The sequence below is a fragment of the Sciurus carolinensis genome, chromosome 15 (assembly GCF_902686445.1).
Source record: "Sciurus carolinensis chromosome 15, mSciCar1.2, whole genome shotgun sequence".
Classification (NCBI taxonomy): domain Eukaryota; kingdom Metazoa; phylum Chordata; class Mammalia; order Rodentia; family Sciuridae; genus Sciurus; species Sciurus carolinensis.
The window spans coordinates 30,869,803-30,891,227 of NC_062227.1; the positions used below are offsets into that span (position 1 = coordinate 30,869,803).

Genomic DNA, 21,425 nt, shown 5'->3' on the forward strand with positions numbered 1-21,425 from the left:
GAGTCAACCTGATCGTTTCGGGGGTGGAGGGCGGGAGGGTAACTTTTCCAGCCAGGGCGGGGGAGGGTGGTGGTTTTTGTTTTATTTGTTTTCAGTAAAGTTCAAAAAGTGTAATTCTGCTCTGAGTTCTCCAAGGACAGTGTCCAATGGTGATTTGGGATCCTGGTGACTCCGGCTGTCCTTGGGTGACACTGAGTTGACGAGCGCACTCACTTAGAAAGTCTGAATCAACTTTCTCTAACTCCTCATGCCCCCGAACTCTTTGGGGGAAGAGACAGTCTTGCCCCGCCACGCCTGTGACCAGCTCTCCCGCCCCACTGTAGGTAGTCGGGGCTCTAGAAACCCCAGCCCCAGCACCTTTTGCGTACCGGGAGGTGAGCCCTAGACCTCCTCGGGAGGGCTTTCCTCTTGATTTCGTTGGGTTGCAGGTCGTACGTGAGAAAGGAAGAACCCGGGAGGGCGCGAGAGCAAAGGCGAGAAAGTGCTGGGCAGGGGCGAGCGCGGCCGAGGGCGGGGCGGGCGCGGAGGCAGCTGGAGGGGCGTGGGCGCGGCCGCCCGCGCGCCCCGGCCGGCCAGGGGGAGGGGCGCTGGCGGGAGCGGCGCCTCCCGCCCGGGGTGAGCGGCGCGCGCGGCAGCCCCGCGGTAGCAGAGCTCGGAGCGGGGAGTGCGGGCCGGCTGAGGCTTGGGCGGGCAGGACTGGAGCGCAGACGGCCGGCGCGCAGCGCGGCTGCCATGGGCGTGCAGTGACCAGTCGCTCAGCGCGACTTCCTCGGCGGCGCGGCGCTCGCGCGGAGCTCCCTGGCTGGCTGTGCGTTTCCTCGGTCACCATGAAAGGTAGGGCTGCAGCGGACTTCACAGGGCTCGGGAGGGCTTCGGGCGCTCGGGAAGGCGGCAGAGGTGCCTCTAGCTCAAACTTTTACGTAGGCTGCCGTCCCGGGGAGCCCAGGCGCCGGAATGGAGCGCCGACACTGGGGGCGCTCCCCCGCTCCAATGCTGGACACAGCAGGAGACCTCGAGGTTGGGGTTTTGAAGCGCTCAAGTACTCTCCTCCCCATCGCGTCTTTGCAAAGTAGTTTGAAACCCTAAGTCCTTGTTTACGAATTCTAGTTTCCAACTTTTTAATTGAAAAAATATGCCGAGGAGAGTGAGGCATCATCATTCCTCTCATTCCTCTCTGCCGCGCTCTCCGCTCTCTCCCTGGTCCTCTTTCTTGCCCCCCTGTTGCCGTTTCTCCAACCAAGCGGTCGCGGTGCGGCTGACCGGGTGTTTTCTCCAGGACTCGGGATGTTCTTGGTGCGCCCTCCCCACATCTGGCAATGATTAGGTGCCCGCGGAGTTCAGCTGGCTGGGGAGGTGCGTTTGGCATCTTTCTCCATCAAATACACTGACTGGAAAATAACTGCACTCGGTTCCGCGTCCCTTCCATGTGTCGGCCTGTGGGGTCGGTGTGCCCACGTGGGCTCAAGGGGTGACACAAATCATCCCGTTAATAGTAGCCCCCCCCCCCCCGCCCCGGGCTGTGTACTCTGCAGTCCCGTTTATAGAAATGTCAGATGCTATCGTACTTTTTAAAAGAATCACAAGAAGGGCTTTGCAGGGCAGCCTCTGTTTAGTGGAAACACAGATTTGTCAGCAGAATCTTGATTTATATGAGAGATGAATAATTACAGCGGCGGCATCAAAGGGAATCGTTTAGAGTGGGCGGGCGTGGTATTTAGCCAAGACTGGAGTTCTTGATTTTGTGCTAGGATAACACGTTTCAGTCCTTGCGCGGTCCGGGGCTGGGTGCGAAATGGCATCTGTGACCGCCTTGACCGAGTTTCCAGCCGCTCTGGACCACGCCATGCGATCCCCATGACTTATCAGGGTTGCTGTCCTGGGGTGTGTGTAACGTTGGGCGCGTGGGATCGGGGGTGCCTGGGGAACCCAGAACTTGGAAAGTAACTTTTGGCTCCTGAAGGTTTCTCTGAAAGGCAGTTCGCCCTCAACTATCCTGAGATAATCATCTACGGATTCACTCGCCCACTACATGAGGAAGCCAGGGAAGGGAGGGAACTGAACCCCAGGTGAAAAGTAAGTGACCTGCCCCAGGGAAAGAGGAATAAAAGACATGATGCAACTTTCCGCCCAGTAAATTTCAAAATGCTCTAGTGTGTGTTCCTTCTCGTATTCCTTAGCTACTTCTGATTAAAGGATCCTCCCCAGAAAGGAAAGAGTTTCACATGGCTGAAGTTGGTGTGGGACACAGTTATCATCATTTTAGCCAGAAGTGAGTTCTCCTACTGGTAAGGCCAGCAGTTTTTCATCTTTTGGGAAGATAGTCCACCCACTCCATCGGCTCCCACATGGTCCCTAAAACTTCTGTTATATATGTATTTACTGAGTAAATGATTATAATTGCAGCTTGGGTCCTTCTCAACATTAATTTGAATCTGTGATGGAAAACACCTAGATGCTCTAAACATGTGAAGTTTAAGCTGCATTCTGGACCAGGTTACAGACCCACTGGAGAATTTTCATGGCTTACCTGCTGTGGGCTGGGTACTGCCCAATGTTTTCTGCTTCAGTTGGGGAGACTGGTCCAGGGACTGGTAAATCCCTGTGCAGGCTAGTCATTTTGAAAACTTCTTTCTCTGGTACTGGGGATTGAACCAGGGTGCTTTACCACTGAGCTACCTCCCCAGCCCTTTTTTATTTTTTGTCTTGGGACAGGGTCTTGCTAAATTGTTTAGAGCCTCAGTAAGTTGCCAAGACTGGCCTCGAACTTGCCATTCTCTTGCCTTGGCCTCCCAAATTGCTGGGATTACAGCTGTGTACCACTGAACCCAGCTGAAAGACCTCTTTAGGAAAATATTCAGTCAGGCATGGTGGTGCATGCCTGTAATCCTAGTGGCTCAGAAGGCTGAGGCAGGAGGATTGCATGCAGTTTAGCGAGGACCTTAGCAAGACCTTGTCTCAAAATAAAATATTAGAAGGGGCTTTTTTTTTTTTTTTTTTTTAAAGAATGAAAGCATTCTGTAAGAGATTTGCTTGCTATTGCTACATAATTGGCACACATTTGTCTAGTTGGTGAGACCAATGTGTCTAGATGGGAGGGGACAGTAATAATTTTTTAGTACTTACTAAGAGGCATCCATTGTACTATACCCCTTTAAGCAATCTGCAGTTAATCCTCTCAGCATTCCTAAGAGTGGGTTTTGTGTGTGTGTGTGTGTGTGTATGTGTGTTGGAGTTTGAATCCAGGGCATGCTAAATATGTGGTCTACCACTGAGCTTAACCCACTGCCCATTTTAGTTCCTGCATTATTGATATGGAAACTGAGTCTAGGAAAAATAGGGGCAGATAATTAGGAGGATGGGTAGATACCTAAAGACAAGTTCACAGATTTCCCTGTGTTGCTTGGAAAACTCTAGGACACTGGATACAATAACTTTTTACGTAGACAAGGAGAAAAGGATATCTCAAAGAACTAAGTAGCCAAGTAACCTGTAACTGGGATAGCAGCCAGGAAGGGGAGGAGCCAGACAATGGGACCTGGAACTTTTGAAGCCCAGCACAGGATACTGTTCCTCGGTATAAAGGAGTTATCCATGCATCTTTACTAAGTGGAATTATTCTGACATTTATTCTTAGGTAACCAACCCAAGATTTCCCCTAGGTTCAATACAGTATAATACCTATGTACATAGCTTTTATTTTGTGTTGTCTATTATGTCATTTAAAGCTGATTTGAAGTACATGCAAGGGTATGTGTAGGTTTATGTGCAAATAGTGCATCATTTTATTGTTTATTTAATTTTTTGTGGTGCTGGGAATCCAACTCAGGCCTTTGTGCGTGCTAAACATGCACTCTACTGTCGAACTAAAATCTCAGCCCTGAGCCACAATCTATATAGGGGACTTGAGCACCCCGGATTTGGTATTGTTGGTGGATAGATTCCTATGGATACTGAGGGACAACTATATTAACCTAAAACCTTCTTTAGCCAACTAGAAAAAAAGTGGACATGCGCTATAGAAATTACTAGCCTTTCTGTGCAAGTCAGTTACCTTTTTAGAGTACCTCTTTGACTTTCTAATTCTGATGTTTAAATTTTTGGACATGGCCTTTGTAACACCCCCGTTTTTGTGTCCAGCAATTGGGGCGCACCTGTAATCCCGGTCACTTTGGAGGCTGAAGCAGGAAGATTGCAAATTTGAGGCCAGCTTGGGCAACTTAGTGAGACTATGTCTCAAAATAAAAAGGGCTGGAGGTGTAGCTCTGTAGTCAAGTGCCTCTGGGTTCAGTCCATAGTACTTGGGGGGGGGGGGGATTAAGAAATAAATAAAATAACTGGACAAAAACCCGGTTTGGGTATGATTCTAATGTGCTATTAGCCACAGCGCCACCTATTTGTTGAATTCAGCAAACATCTTTCTCTGTTCTAGTTCCTCCATCCCTGGAGTCACAAGCACCAAAATAATGACATCATTATGCATTTTCAAGTATTGCCTCGTTGCTGCAATACTTGAAATCTTCCAAGCTGATTAAAACATGAAGTTTTCTTTAATTTATTTACAATTTCATTTTAAATCAGCTCATTACACAATTCATCTCACAGCTTTTGGATAAATATTCACATTCTTTATGAAGGAATCTGACTCCTCTAGAGTTAGGTGTGTCATTACTAAATCACATTCCTCATTTTGAAAATTGAGGCTATTAGTGAGTTTCAACGGAGCAGCACTTGTTGCCTAAGAGACGACAAAAAACAACCAGCATCACTTGGGATTATAAAGGTCCAAACCACAGTTCTCATTTAACACAAGGAGGCAGTTGGTGCCATCAAAACATTGTGTTTGGCTGCTTATTTTTGTACTTTTGTGTATAAACATTTCTGAAATACTATTTGGCACTAATACTTTTAAAGTGCACTAGTCAGTATTGTATTTCTCCCACCCTCTGTTTCTGGGGACTCAAGTCTCCTGCTTTCTCAGTGTCTCTTTAGATTTCTTGTGCTCAACTGTGATCAGCAAACAAGTGCGGAAGGGTTGCTGCATTTAGCATTGAAAGAATCATGTTTTCTGAAGAAACATGGAAACAAAATAAGGCCCTTCACTGATTGGGTATGAGAACCGTCCCTCTGGAGGGCAAATTTACAATCTAATTACACTTTTGACTTTTCATTAGTTTGGGGATGCTTGACATTCTTAATCTGAGGTTTAATTATTGCTAAGTACAGATCTTCTTTGTGGTCTCCCTTGCAATTTCCCAAGATTGTTCCCATGCTTCCTTCTCCAACCCCCACCCTTTCACCACATGGCTCAAAAACCAGCAGATGATAGCTTTCAAGCTGTGACATAACTGGGTATCTAATTTTCCTAATAAATTCTTATTCTCATTAAAATGTGACTTCAAAACAGCTGATGCCATTGCTGCCAAAGTCAGTCACATGATCCTTGAGCTTTCAAATGGGAAAATACACTTAAGTTTTGTGTTAGAAAAGGTGTATTTCATCTTGGGTAAAACCAGTATCTGGGTCATCTCTCAGGGAGGCAAATCTTACGCATGGCTCCCTGGTGGGAAGAAGAGGTGGCGTCTCCAGAAAGGACGCACGGACTGGTGGCAGAACCCTCTCTTCCTTTAAGGCTTTGTGTGTCCTCAGTAGGCACAGACTGCCTCTGCTTCCAGAGGCCTGTCTGTGACCATGAACCGAGGAACATGAATGACAGGGATGAGATTGATTTGTACTGTGGTTTTTACTCACTAGCAACTTCTTAGGTATTTCTGATGGGCCACTTAATGCCCCCCACTTACTTGTTTTTCCCTTTAATAATATCTAGCACTTATTGATCATACCTCATGCTGTCATTATTTCCTCCATTTTGCAGATAGGAAAATAGGCTCAGAGAGGTTGCATGACTTGTCCAAGGGCATCCAGATGGCCAGTGGGGGGACTCAGTACTCATAAACTCCGATGACCTGATTCCAGAATCCACATGTTAAATCTCTAGCCTATGATGATTTGTCAGAAATGCCCTTGATGGCCAGTTGTAAACGAGGGAGGTGTAGACATTCTTTGTAGAAAGTATTTTACTTTTACCATTGACAACACAGTTCCCAACCGCATCAACCACCCAAAGCTTGAGGTAGTAACTTTTCCACCAAGCAGTGATTTGATTTCTATTTAAGTGAATGTCATTTGAACAGCCAAACCCAATATAGCATCTTGAAAAAAAAAAAAAAAAACCTGCTGATTCTTAAGTAACCTGCTGATACTTAGACCTGTCCTAAGTATGTAGCAGTAAAAGCCAACATAAGCAGAAATTATTACTCCAAAATTAAGATTTCAAGGAGATCCTATGAGTTCTCTGAACCCTTGAATTTATCATAAATATTTAATAACCATTCTTAAAAATATAAAAGAAATGTGTTTTACAACATGAGGAGACTTAAAAGTAAATAAATTTATTGGACTTGAATCTATTAAACAAGACTTCTTTATGTTTCCTAAATGAATTGGTATTATAACTCAGCATCCCAGAAGTGGAATTCACCAACCTGAGAAGCTGAATGTCTGACATTCCGTGTGAACACTAACTAATCACTGGCTCTGTGGCAGGAGCTGTACTTTTTGGGGCCTCAGTCATTTTCTTTCTTTTTTCTTTCAGTACTAGGGATTGAACCCAGGGGCACTTAACCACTGAGCCACATCCCCAACCCTTTTTTATATTTTTTACTTAGTGACAGCATCTTGCTGAGTTGCTCAGGGCCTCACTAAGTTGCTGAGGCTGGCTTTGAACTTGGGGTTGTCCTGCCTCAGCCTCCCAAACCACTGGGATTACAGGCATGTGCCACCATGCCTGCCAATCATTTTCTTATGACTTAGAAATGTTTGGAAACTAGCTGATGTTTATAAAACAATTCATTATTCAAAGGTTAAGTAGTCCAACTTTAAAGTAGGTAATATATGCTTTAAACCGTAATCTTCTTATAAAACATAATTATGCTTAGTGAACCTAGGAGTTGACCCTGGTGATTTCTGTGTGGTTACAGGCCTGTGGGCTCTGAAACCAGAAAGCCTGGTGATCACAGGCAAGTTATTTAACCTTTTGGGGCCTCAGTTTCTTCATCTGTAAAATGAGAGAGAATGGCATCTGCTGGTTGGCTAGAGCTGTTTTAAGGATTCAATAGGTTAGTGTTGATCAGTTGTTTAGTATGTAATAAGAACTGAAGAGGCTTTTTAAATTATATTATTGTAACCTGCTGCTTCCTCTAGGCAGCAATTTAATTGCCAATAATGGATCATTTATGTTAATTTATTCAAGTGATATAGTTTAGATCATAAAGGCAAATGTTCAGTTTATTTAATTATTTTCTGGTACTGGTGAGTGAACCCAGGGGCACTTTACCACAGGGGTGCTTTAGCCCTTTTTAATTACTTATTTACTTATTGTATCGGGGATTGAACCCAGGGCCACTTAACCATGGAGCCACATCTGCACCCCCTTTTTTATATTTTGTGACAGAGTCTCACTAAGTTGTGTAAGGATTCGCTTAATTGCCAAGGCTGGTGGTGAATTTGTGATCCTCCTGTCTCAGCCTCCTAGTTGCTGGGATTACATGCATGCACTATCCTGCCCAGTTTATCTTTTATTTTTTGAGACAGGGTCTTGCTAAGTTGCCGAACCTGGCCTTGAACCTTGCAATCCTCCTGTCTCAAAGTGACTGGCATTACAAGCGTGTGCTGCCACACCTGGCACAAATGTTTAGTTCTGATATTAATTTTCGAATTACAGATAACTGACCCCAGGTAGGAGTGAGCTGTGCACGCTGTGGGAGTCAGTGTTAGCAGAGGTTGTCTCCCGCTGGCTTCACTCCTGTGGCTGTTATTGTGATGACATCAAAAATCAGGGGCATATGTATAGTGAAGGTTGTCATTGTAGTAATGGTACAATTTTTCTATTTGTTATAATAGTAATAGAGTATTGATAAATACATATAAATATATTGAGTTTTCCTGGGAGCACTAATTTTCCGGGAGCACTAATTTTCCAGGAGCACTATTCTTGTGTCTAATGAGGATGACATTTTTATTTTATTTTATTTTTTTGTTACTGGGGCTCAAACCTAGGCCTTCATATTGCTAGGGAAGTGCTCTACCACTGAGTTACATCTCTAGTCCTATTTTTAATTTTCCTATGAGATAGTCTGGTCTTGAATTTGTGATCCTCCTGCCTCAGCTTTCAGACTAGCTGAGTAGTGAGTAGCCTGTGCCAACACGCCTGACTATGACATAGTATTTTTTGAGATCTGTGTCTCAAATCCAGTGTCCAATTTTATCCAGTAAGGATATGACATCAAAGAATCACAACATTGAATAAATTTGTCTTTAAATAACTTCGGAGACTAATATATATATATATATGTAAGATTTTTAACCATATGACATCATGTCTATTTCATTAGTAGTGGTAATTTTCCATTAAGCTGTCATATTTCTACTTAGTATTTACAATTGGGCCACCAAGTCCTAACTAGTTAGCTTTTATTTATTTATTTATTTATTTGTGTGTGTGTGTGTGTGTGTGTGTGTGTGTGTGTGTGTGTTGCTGGAGATGCAGAGTCTTAGCTATGTTAGTCAAGTGCTCTGCCTCTGAGCTATACCTGTAGCCCCCATTTTTTTCTTTAAAAATATTTGGTGTGTATTTTCTGTATGCAAGGCACTGTAGAAATACATGTCAAATAACATGAATAAGATAAAGCCTCTGACTTCAAGAGCTTGCATTCAGGTAGGTAAGATAAGGCTATTCACAAACAACTGGAATTCCAGTAGAAGGTAGAAAGTGTCCTATGTAAGGATCAGGTACTCTGGTTGAAGACAGAGGCATTTTTATTTGGGGGAGAGAAGTGAACTGATTCAGTATCTTTCTTTTTCTTTTCTTTCTTTCTTTTTTTTTTTTTTTTTTTTTTTTTGTAGTACTGGGGATTGAATCCAGGAGTGCTCTGCCACAGAGCTACTTCCCAGCTCTTTTTATTTTTTATTTTGAGATAGGGCCTCACTAAGTTGCTGAGGCTGGCCTTGAACCAGAAATCCTCCTGCCTCAACCTTCCAGATTGCTGGAATTACAGATGTGTACCACCATGCCCCAACTACTTAGTGGCTTTTCTTGTTATTGTTCTGGGGATTGAACCCAGGGATGATTTGCCACTGAGCTATATCCACAGCCCTTTTTATTTTATCTATTTTTTTAAATTTTTGAGACAGGGTCTCACTAAATTTCCCAGATTGACCTCCAATGTGGAATCCTTCTGCCTTAGCCTCCCAAGTAACTGGGATTACAGGTGTGTGCCCCCATGCCGAATTGATTCATTTTCTTGGATTACATTTTATATTTCAGATTATACTACTTTAATAGTTTAAATATACTTAAAGGAATGTGTCTTATTTAATTTTAAAAAAAATTTACTTAATTTTGGCACTGAGTATTGAACCCAGCAGTGCTTAACCACATCCCAAGCCTTTTTTATTTGGAGATGGGGTCTTGTTAAGTTGCTTAGCGGCTTGCTAAATTACTAAGGTTGGTCTTGAACTTGTTATCCTCCTGTCTCAGCCTCCCACGTTGCTGGGATTACAGGTATGCACCACAAAAGCCAGCAAGAAAAGTGTTTTCAAAGGTGTCTGGAGGCCACTGTGAAACCAGGTGTGACGTTTCGGTGTGGGAGGTGAGAGATCAAATTCAAACTTTCTTCAATCTTTATCTCTTAAATTTATATCTGTCATTGGTAATTAGTTATAGTACAATGCATTTACATAATTTTTTAGGTACTCTGAACATAATGTTAAGTGAATTCAAAAGAAAAAGATCTATCAAGTTTTTTTTTTTTTTTAAACAAGGGCCACTTATTTTTGTGCCTCCAGAGAAATGGATGGCATTAGTTTTTCTTGCCAAGTCCCCTATGTATTTGAGTCTCATCAGGACCCTTAAAATTTGAGGCAGGAATTCAAGTCCTCATCCTGACTGTCTTATTAACATGATTGACATAACTGGATGAGAACTTCCTGCACAGAAGAGAGGAAGCACATCATCTCTGCTCACCTGTAAGTGATGGACACAGTTGTCAGTTTTGAATGTCATATCTCCTGCCTACTTCAAGTTGATGAAGCTGCTGGCTGCTATGGGAAATCTGATTTAGTACCATTACTAATTTGGGGTAAAAGTAACAAAAATGCCCCTCAGTTGTGTTGAATGTAAAGGAAAGAACAAGGTATCTTTCTCTTTTCATCCCCCAAATAAGTATCTGCTGTTTACATAAGCATTAGAATTTCAAGTCGTGCCAAAATTGGAGTTATATTATACCTATATTTTTGACTTAAAAAAATACCATTGAATCAGAAAGTGATTCTATTATTTTGTTGCAAAACAAATTTGAGAAGACAGCTGAGTAATTGTAATCTTTTGTAATACTTTTGAATAGTCTTAAGTATTTAAATTGCTACAAGTTCCTTCATCTGTCTGGGGAGGGCAGGGAGATCTGGAGCGACTGAATTAAAGGCAGATCTAATTACCCCCTCAAAAATATCCTGAGCCAAAACAACATCAACAACAATAACCACCTTGGTTTTCAGATATTTTGTTACACTGCATTGAGCTCATGCACTTGCAGAATACTTAATAACTATGGTCCAGAAATACCTCTGGGGAATAGGGAAGTTATGCAAGGAGTCACATAAGATTTTACATTTTTAGAGCTATGAAACCAGGGCTAATCTAGTAGTCCCCCCTTATCCCTGGAGAATGTTTCAAGACACCTCAATGGAAACCTCAAACTGTAGATAGTACCAAAACCAATGTAAATATGTATGTGTATTTATATATTGTATTTTTTCTTATATATATATATATGTTTATATATAAACTTACATATGATAAAGTCTAATTTGTGAATTAGGCATGGTAAGAGATTAACAATAATAGTTAAATAGGGCCAGGGTTATAACTCAGTGATAGAGTGCTTGCTTAGCACATGTGAAAAATTGTTATATTAATTATAAGATAACCATTATAACAATTATAATAAAAATTGTGCAAGTGGTCTCTCTCAGAATATCTATTGTTCTGTTCTCACCTTCTTGTGATGATGTTAAATGGTACAGTGTGCACGTGATGAGGTGAATTGAAGTGAATGAAGTAGGCATTGTGACATCACATTATATGTAAGGGTCACTTGACCATAAGCAATGCAGAGCTGTCACCGTGACAGATGATCTGCTGAGACAACTACAGAGTGACTTGTTAGCTTTTTGTTGCTGTGACTAAATACCTGAGAAAAACAACTTACAGGAGCAAAGATTTATTTTGGCTCATGGTTTCAGAGGTTTCAGTTCCCAGTTGCTTTAGGCCTGTGGTGAGGTGGATCACGATGGTAGAGAAGGCCAGTGGAGTGGAACTGCTTACTTCATAGTGACCAGGAGGTAGAGAGAAGGAAGAACGGGCCAGAGACAAGATATTCCCTTCCAGGGCACACCTCCACTATTCCCTCCACCTAGGCTCCACCTCCTACACTTTCCAACACCTCCCATTAAAACGTCAAAGGATTCATCTATCAGTGGATTCATCCACTGTGAGGTCGGAGCTCTTGTGATCCGATTGCTTCCCAAGAGCCCCACCTCTGAGTATTGCTGTATTAGGGACCAAGTCCTCACCATGTGAGCCTTTGAGGGACATTTCAGATCCAGGGACTAACTGGCAGGTGGCATAGACGGCTAGGGCACGCTGGAGTGAGGCATGACTCCCGTTCCTGGTGGGATTGAGTGGGCTGTGATGAGATTCCGTCTCACCATTTGTAGTGGCACACAATTTAAAACCTATGAATTATTTGTTTGTGGAGTTTTCTGCTCAATATTTTCAGACCCAGGTTGACCAAGGGTAACTGAAACCAGGGAAAGTGAAACTGCAGATAAAGGGGGGATTACTGTCTTACCAGTACTACTTAAGGTTGAATCAAAATCAAAGAATGAGCTGGGCGCAGTGGTGCACGCCTGTAATCCCAGTGACTCAGAGGCTGAAGCAGGAGGATCCTGAGTTCAAAGCTAGCCTCAGCAATTTCGCAGGCCCTAAGCAATTTAGCCAGACCCTGTCTCAACATAAAACATAAAAAGGACTGGGGATGTGGCTCAGTGGTTAAGTGCCCCTGGGTTCAATCCCTGGTACAAAAATAAATAAACAAATAAATAAATAAATAAAATAAAATAAAAATCAGTGCCTTTCTTAGCCAGGCAAGGTTGTGTGAGCCTATAATCCCAGCCACGGGGGAGGCTGAGGCAGGACTACCATGAGTTCCCGGTCAACCTGGGCAACCTAGAGAGACCCTGTCTCCAAGGTCTTCAGTTTTTGAGGCCCCCAAAGACATTAAGATAAATCTTCTTCAGTATCAAAGAGATTCTTCAGTGCCAGTTTGGGCTTAAGCCCCAAATGGAACTCACCCCATCTTACTCTTTTGCTAAGCGAATTTTCCTATTGTCTGCCTCCCTCAGATACTCATTTTGGAATGAAGCTTTATGTTTTTTGAAACTACATGATTAATTTAGTCCCTACCCAAATCTAAAGCTCTCCTGTATTTCATGAACTTTCAAGTTCTGGCATACTTATTTGGACCTGAAAGTACAGAGGCTGCTATTGCTCCCTCTGCCCCCTTGCTTCAAAGAAAACTCATATTTATTGAGCAACCAGTACATGTTGGATATTTCCATTTTCCATTTATCATTTAATTTTTCTTCCCCAAAATATGAGATAGGCATTATTAGGCCTATTCCACAGGAGACACAAACTTACATTACCAGTACAAGGTGGAGTGGGTCTTCAAGCTGAGGTCTTTTAATGTCAAAGCCCAGGTTTTATCAATAATACATCAGCCTCTGACCATAGGAAAACCATCTTCCAGAATGTCACAGCAACTTCATGGGATACTCAAACTATTTTGCAGCTCAGGAGGCACTCTTAAGAGGTGACGGTACCCACACCTTAGCGACTTCATGGAGTGATAGCAACTTCACGGAGCACTGGCCAGTAGAGGGTGACCACAGACTCAGGGATGCAGTTGATACTGGTTACTTTGTCCCAGGGGTGCAGGGACAGGGACCTGCTACAATAGGTAGTAGTGTACAATAGGTAGTAGTGATGCAGAGGCTATTCACCAGCTGGTTTGGTTTTTTTGATACTGGGCATTGAACTCAGGGATGCTTTACCATCGAACTACATATCTAGCCCTTTTTTTTTTTGAGACAGGCTCTCACTAAGTTGTTGAGGGCCTTGCTGAGTTGCTGAGGCTGGCCTTGAACTGGTGGTCCTCCTTTCTCAGCCTCCCAAGTTGCTGAAATACAGGCATCTGCCACTGTGCCTGGCTATCAGCTGGTTTTGGAAACAGTAAAATATTTTAACAACAGATGGTACTGGACTCTTATTCTAACAGTAATGATAAGTATATAAAGTTGGGATGCATCTGGACTCAAATGGGATAGAACCACTGATGGAAACACATCTGTACACAGAATCACCAAGCTCCACTTGGAAGAGAAGTCCCTGTCCACAGTCCTTCAGCCTGGCTCTTAAAAATCTGAATTGGGAGCTGGAACTGTAGTTCAGTGGTAAAGTGCTCGCCTAGCATGTGTGAAGCTCTGGCTTTGAGCCGCAGATCTGTGATCACCAGATCCCTGGGGCTGTGGGTGTAGCTCACTGGTATAGCACTGGCCTGGCACATGCAAGGGTCTGGGCTCATCTGTAGCCCTGAAAAAGCCCTGAACTTGCTATGTTGTTCAGTTTGGTATTTGTTGGAAACTTATTTTATGCCAGGTATTTTAGGTTCCAAGTACAAAACTTTTTATTCTGTTGTTTCAGTCTGAACTTCACTGTCTTAACTCTGGATATATTTTCTAGCCATCAGCATCTGCTGGATCAGAATACTTTCTTTTTGAATACCTGACTTTTTAATTTTTTTTTTTTTTTTTTTTTTTTAGTTTTTTTAAGAGACTTCATACCCTGAAGTATTCCTTGGCTCCTGAGTAGCTGGGACTCTATGTCTACCTGACTTTGTCTTCCATTCATATTCCATTTTTTTGGCTTGTTTTACTCGCTCTCTATATTTTTTTCAGAGATAGGGATACATATAGTCAAGTAATATCACAGGTCTATCATGAAAAACAACATTTGTACACCTGGTCCATTCTCATTTCTTTTCATTTTCCAGAGGCAACCACTTGATAACATTTCTAGCATTTTCTTTTGGCATTTTCTTTCAGTTATCAGAAGATGCCAAACAAACCATTGAAACTCTAGCTTAAAACAGCAGCTGTCTCTTTGCTCACGATTCCGCAGTTCAGGTTGAGCTGGGCAGGGGCAGCTCATCTCTGCTTCCCTCAGTGGCCAGCTTGGGCAGGTGGCTTCTGGAGTGACTGAGGGCTACCTGGTGTGTCTTTCCCTGCAGAATCTCTCGTTTTCCAGGGATTCTGTCTCTCTTCAGGTAACCTCTTGTCTGGCAGGACAGTCAAATTTTCACATGGCTGCTGGCTGCCTAGATTATGAAAATAGAAGCTGGAAGTCCTCCAAGGCCTAGCCCCGAGTCATCCCCAGCCATTTCTGCCACATTCTATGGGACAGAGCAAGTTACAGGGCCCAACCAGATCCAAGGGGAAGGAAATGGACTTGCACGTGGCAGGCTTTATATTATAAATTGACTTGTAATCCCAGTGACTTGGGAGGCTGAGTCAGGAGAGTCACCAAGTTTGAGGCCAGTCTCAGTAATTTATCAAGACTCTGTCTCCAAAAAAAAAAAAAAAAAAAAAAAAAAATTGATGTCCCTGATGTCAGGGACATGCTTATGTTGTTCTTGCTTATTTTTTTTTTTTTTTATACCATTATAAGTGATTTTTTTTTTTCCTGTCTGGAAGCTTTTAGGATTTTCTTTTGTCCTCCGTGTTCTGGAATTTAATAATGATGTGCCTTGGAGTGGCTCTCTTTCCTTCCTTCGTGCTGGACAGCGATGGACCCTTTTACTCTGGAGGCGCATGTCCTGAGGACTGGAAAATGGGGTTCAATTCCTTCTGCAGTGGTTTCCTCCATTGGAGAAGAACAGAAGTTCCCTCTGTTCTTTTCCCTGAAACACTGTTATTTGAACATTGGACCCCTCTAAATGGACTCTGTTTTCCCCCTGTGTTTATTCTTTTTATTTGCCTTCATTTTGCCTTCTGGAATATTTTGCCTCTGTCTTCACACTCTTCCATTGGGACATTGTTTTTGTATCATTTTTAATTTCCAGATTGCTTTCTTTTTCTTTGATGGTTGCTTTTTTAAAAATAGCAACCTGTTCTTATTTTATGGATATATTCTTCTGTCTCTGCAAGTATATTGACAAAATGTTTATTTATTTTTTGACCTTTTAATCTTTTGGTGTATTATGTATTTCCTCCAAATTGCTTTAGCTGGTTTCCTTTTTCATCTTTATCTCTTCTTGTTAGAGGCTGTGTCAGTTGTTGGGGGCCCTTGTCTGTCTTCCATATTTAAGAGCAGAGCATCATAAAGGTCAATGGAACTTCTTTGTATTTGTGGGTTTTGTGAACTGTAACCATTACTCTAAGCCGGTCAGTCTGGACTGTTCTATTGAGACCCTCCTAGAATTAGAATCATTAGATAATTTTTCTTGACTACTCAAGTTCACCAGAGAACATTCTGCTCTTTAGCCTGGAGAAGACAGTCTGGCTGAGTGGGAGAAGACGACTCAGGTCTGCACATTCTTTAGTAGGCAAACTTTCCTTTTCCTCTGATTTCATATTTCATTACTATTCTTGTCCACTGTTCCTGGTGGACCCCAGACAAGAGATTTTGTTTTGTTTTGTAGTACTTGGGGGATTAAACCAAGGATACTCTGTCACTGAGCTATTTAAAAAAAATTTTTTTTGATACTGGGAATTTAACCTAGGAGCACTTTACCTCTGAGCTATATCCCTGGTCCTTTTAATTTTTTGAGACAGGGTCTCACTAACTTGCTTAGGGTCTTGCTCAGTTGCTGAGGCTAGTCTTAAATTTGCGATCCTCTCACCTCAGCCTTCCAAGCTGCTGGGATTATAGATTTGCACTACCACACCTGGCTGTGTGTGTGTGTGTGTGTGTGTGTGTGTGTGTGTGTATATATATTTTTTTTTTTTTTTTTTTTGAGAAAGGGTCTCACTAAATTGCCAAGATTGGCCTCAAACTTGTGACCTTCTGCCTCCCTGGGACTGGCATGTGCCATGACACCTACTTAAGACTATTTATTTATTTATTTATTTATTTATTTATTTATTTTTGTACTGGGGATTGAACCCAGGGGCACTTTATTACTGAGCTAAGCCCCCAGAACTTTTTATTTTTTATTTTGAGACAAAGTCTCACTCAGTTGCTGAGGCTGGCCTTGAACTTGTGATCTTCTGCCTCATCCTCCCGAGTCACTGGGATTACAGGTGTACATCACCATTCCCAGCAAGACCTTTTATTCTAACTTCACCATATAATAAACCTTCTGTCTTCTTCTGTGGTCAGAGAGGGGCTGTCACCCTGCTGTGTGGGGCACGTGGGAAGAGGTAGGTCGAACTACCCGTACCCCACATACCATACAAGTCACTTAACGTGTGCCCTCAATTTTTTTTGTATATTTGTGGTTATGACCATTATTATAACCAAATTCGGAACCTTTTATCACTGCACAAAGAAACCCCATACCCATGAACAGTCACTTCTACATTTCCTCAAGACTCCTGACCCCAGAAGGACATTAATCCGCTTTCTGAGTCTAATAATATGTGGGTTTTTTTTAGGGTGGCTTCTTTTTCGACATAGTTTTCAAGGCTTGATCTACATTTTAGCATGTACCAGTACTTCATCTCTTCCTTCTTTCCATTTCCTTTTCCCACCCCTCCCCCTTTCTTCCTCCCCTCCTCCTTCCCCTTCCTCCTCTCCCCTCCCCTCCCCAGGGATTGAACCCAGGAACACAACACTGAGACACATCCCAGCCCTTTTTTGTATTTTAGTTAGAGACAGGGTCTCACTGAGTTGCTTAGGGCCTTGCTAAGTTGCTGAGGCTGGCCTTGAACTTATGATCCTCCTTCCTCAGCCTCCAGAGCCACTGGGATTACAGGCATGTGTCACTGTGTGGGGTACTTCATTTCTTTTTATTACTAACTACTACAATTTAGCCATTCATCAGTTGATGAACTTCTGGATTGTTTCCCTTCTTTTGCTATTATGAATAATGCTATAATAAACTTTCATGTACAAGTTTTTGTGTACACATGTGTTTTCATTTCTTTTGGATATGAACCTAGGATAGAATTGCTGGATTATATTGTAACCCTATATTTAACTTTTTGAGAAGTTGTCAGACTATTTCCCATAGCAGCAGCAACATTTTGTATTCCCACTAGTGCTTATTAGGATTCAAATTTCTCCATATTCTTGCCTATCTTTGTGTTTGGTGCTGGTGATTTTTTTTTTTTTTTTTTTTTCGTTGGTGCTGGGGATTGAACCCAGGGCCTTGTGCTTATGAGGCAAGCACTCTACCAACTGAGCTGTATCCCCAGCCCTGGTGCTTGAAACCAAGGCCTTGGGTATGCTGAACACTCACCCTATCACTGAGCTATATCCTGCATGTTTTTGATTATAGCCAAGTGCTTCCTTTTTTTTGGTACTGGTGATTGAACCCAGGGGCTCTCAACCACTGAGCCACATCCTCAGCCCTATTTTGTATTTTATTTAGAGACAGGGTCTTGCTGAGGCTGGCTTTGAACTTGGGTTTCTCCTGCTCCAGCCTCCTGAGCCACTGGGCTTACAGGTGTGTGCCACTGCACCCGGTTATAGCCAAGCGCTTCTTAAACATTTGTTCACACAGTCTTCTATGATAATAACACTTTCATTCCCTTTCCAGAATTTCCTGTGCTCTAAATTACCAAGCCTTTGTAGGATTCTGCAGTATAAACCATACTTCTTAGCTTTCTCTGCTACAAGTGCGGGTCAGTTATCATCACAGTGTGGAACCCCCTCATCCCACAGGCCTGGGTCTTAGTCTCGACTGGGTTACTCACAAGCTGTGAGACCTTGTATCACATTAATGTTAAGTTTTCTTAGCCTCTTCTGTAAAACAGAAAACAAAATGCGAAGAGCTTGGCATTCAGTAGGTACTGACTAAATGTTCATATCTTTCATTTTCTCCAAAATGGCATATGTGCAAAGAGAGGAAGACTTAATCTCTTTAAGGAATTCATGGACTAGCAGGAGAGGTAGAGACATGTATATTTCTACTTCACTTAGTTTTCAGTAACTATTATGTGCCTAACATGTGCCATAAGTCTGCTCATTGCTGAGATACCATGTGACAGATGCCCTGGTTTCAAGTGGCTTTTCCATCTGAGGGAGTCAGAACCAGAACTGCAAAACTATCCCAACACTTGGTACAGGAGTGTAGCAATTAGGTGGCTTTGACTCTCAGAGACAAATTTTGGAGAGTGGCAAGTTGCTAAGGAGACTGGTGTCCAAAGAAAATCCTCATTTGAGTTTATCATCTTTGCAGGCCTGGATACTGTACAGACAACCTGGGATACATTTAGCTTGAGTCCATACAGTGGGAGGAAAAGGTTTTGAAAACAGAATTTAATGCCGTGCATAATGTTGGACTTTTTGTCATAACCACAAAAAGTGTTTTTACTTTTTTAGTTGTTGTTGGACCTTTATTCACTTATTTATATGTGGTACTGAGAATTGAACCCAGTGCCTCACACATGCTAGGCAAGCGCTCTGCCACTGAGCCACAACCCCAGCCGCACCATAGCCTTTTGCCCTGCAAAATGCTCAGCTGCTAGGAACACTGACTGTTGGTTCCATCTCCTATGGCCTTTGAATCCTGACCTAGGTTGTCTCCATAATCACCAGTCCCATCAGCTTTTGCCTTTTTTTTTCCCCCCTGAAGTCCCTAAAGTCCCACACCTACCACTGGCCTGATATAGACTGCTTTTTAACTGAGCAGTTGGAAAAAATTGACCCAGGGCTCTGAGGGGACATCTAAGCTAATGGACTGTATACCCATGGTATAATTTGGATCTGCAGTTTTCCTCAAAGACCCACGTGTTAAAAGCTTGGTCCCCAGCTTGGCAATATTGGGAGATAGTAGAAACGTTAAGAGTTGGGGCCTACTGGAAGATTTTAAGTCTTTGGGGGCATGCCTTTGAAGGGATTGTGTGATCCTGGTCTCTAACCTTTTTTCTCTTTTACATTTTGGGCATGAGTTGACTGGGCATGTGCTCCCCACCATGATATGCAGCCTCACCACAGGCCTAAAAGCAAAAGGCTTGATTGAGCATGAACTGGAACCACTGAAACTATGAGTCAAAATAAACCTTCTCTCTTTACAAGTTGGTTATCTCAGAGATATTTGTTATAGTGACTGAAAACTGGAGAACACACTGAGCTTTACCTGTCCTAACTTTGAAGGATAAGAAACAGGATTCTAGAGTCAACATTTGAGAATATTGCATGAAACAAATTTAGACAAGTCCCCCCACCCTCTTAGCCCTTCTTAGAGTCTCAAAAAGTTCAAAAACCATTATGAGCTTCCCAGGTAGGGAATCTAATGTGTATCATTTTTCTAATTGCCCTTTTCCACACACAAGGAAAACATGGAGAAGTACTGGTTTAAGATACTTCTCTATAAGACCTTTCCTGAAATCCCAGTCAGAAGTGACCTGTACAACTTCATTAGTAGCCCTCACATCTCATGATTTTCTATCTACTTTTAGATATGGGTGAGATGGAGACTTTTTAAAATTCTTTTAGTAGCTATTAAAAGAATGGCTAATCTTTTTGGGATGAGAGTAAAGCAAGAAGCCAGGAGACACTCTGTGAGCCCTAATGTGGGAGGGTCGCTAGTTAGGCCTTTGATTGCTTGAGCTCCTAATGGGCTTGAATATTCTAATTTGGAGGAAGAAGTAGAGGCAGGACTGAACTACTTTTATAACAAAAAATGTGAGAAAGTAAAGTTCCCAGAAATTAAAGTTTTAAGAAGGAGAGAGGAGTCTGCCAGGCTAAATACTGCATGGGAAAAAGATCAGAAAGGGAAAAGAAAACAAACAAACAAATAAACTAATGGTAGCCCTGCTTAAAAGAAGCTTTGAGGGGAGAACAGAAATATCTAATGGGAAATTATTGAGCTGTTTGCTATTGGGGGCGTGGCATAAACCTGCTCTCTCTCTCTCTTTTTTTCCTTCGAAAACTTCAGTGATGTTTCCCTGGCCCACAGAGTGTGTGTGAGTGGATCCTGTTGCAGAGGTGGCCTGGTGGTGGAGGGGCTTCAGCCTGAGGGAGAGCTGATGCTTGGGTGGCATCTCAACGACTTGGCTAGGTTAGAAACATATGCAGTTGACCTTCCAGATCCGCAGGTTTTGCATTCTTCAGTTCAACAAACTGTGGATTGAAATACTTTTTAAAAAATCGCATCTGAACTGAATATATATATATATATATATACTTCTTGTCATTATTCCCTGAACAACACAGCATAGCAAGCAACTATTTACATAGTATTTACATTGTGTTAAGTACTATAAGCAATCTGGAGATGATTTAAAGTATGCAGGAGGATGTATGTGCACTATCATACAAATACTGTGATGTTTTATGAGGGACTTAAGCATCTGTGGGTACCAGAGGATGCTAAGGGACAACCACTTACTGAGTGAATGAACCACCATTTACTGAGTGAATGAATAAACAAATGAATGGATTTCCAACAGAAGCTGCAGATAAGGATTTCTCTTTAACTGAGAATAGACCAGGCCTCAGCCATTAATTTGATAGATTACTAAGTAAAACAGAGACAGAGTAAGGGCTTGATTTGTGTTTGCTGAACGAACCAATCACCGAGACGGTAAGAAAAGTGCTGTTCTCTTGTTTTTTCGTGCAGAAAGAACTTAAGCTCTAATCCCTGTCTTGAGAAGACCACTTTGATTATAAATACCTGGCCTTCGAGATTCCAAACCAAGATCTCTTCCCTGTCCTCAGTGGAAGGACACAGTGGTGAAGCACAAAGATGATCACATTGCTCTTTCACGTGTGTTTTTATAACGCACTGTAACCAACCATTTTTTCCCATTATGTTATAGATGCCACACATCTTGGATTCTCTATAACATTTCGAGGTTCGAATATAGCCAGGTCCTGTTTGGGGGTTGAAAAAGACTGTCACAGAGGTTTAGTTTTCCCCTGCATATGACTTACCTCATCTCTGAAGCCCATGGCCTGGCAGTCTCTGACCCATAGTTGAGTGCTGGATCTATGCCCCTGATCTGAAGACTGGGGGCTGGAGCTGTAACGGTGGCCAATTCAAGAATACAGAGTCTCTGATTTATAATTATTGAACTTAATG

The 21,425-nt window shown here is 42.4% G+C and overlaps 1 protein-coding gene across 1 annotated transcript in view; it reads left to right on the forward strand.

The window, feature by feature from the left end:
• Positions 1–582: 582 nt before the first annotated feature.
• Positions 583–21,425, forward strand: part of Colec12 (collectin subfamily member 12) — a 178,172-nt gene continuing 157,329 nt past the window's right edge. The window contains exon 1 of the mRNA XM_047526956.1: positions 583–834. Coding sequence (XP_047382912.1) covers positions 828–834 — 7 coding nt within the window. The 5' untranslated portion in view covers positions 583–827. The remainder of the gene's footprint in view (positions 835–21,425) is intronic.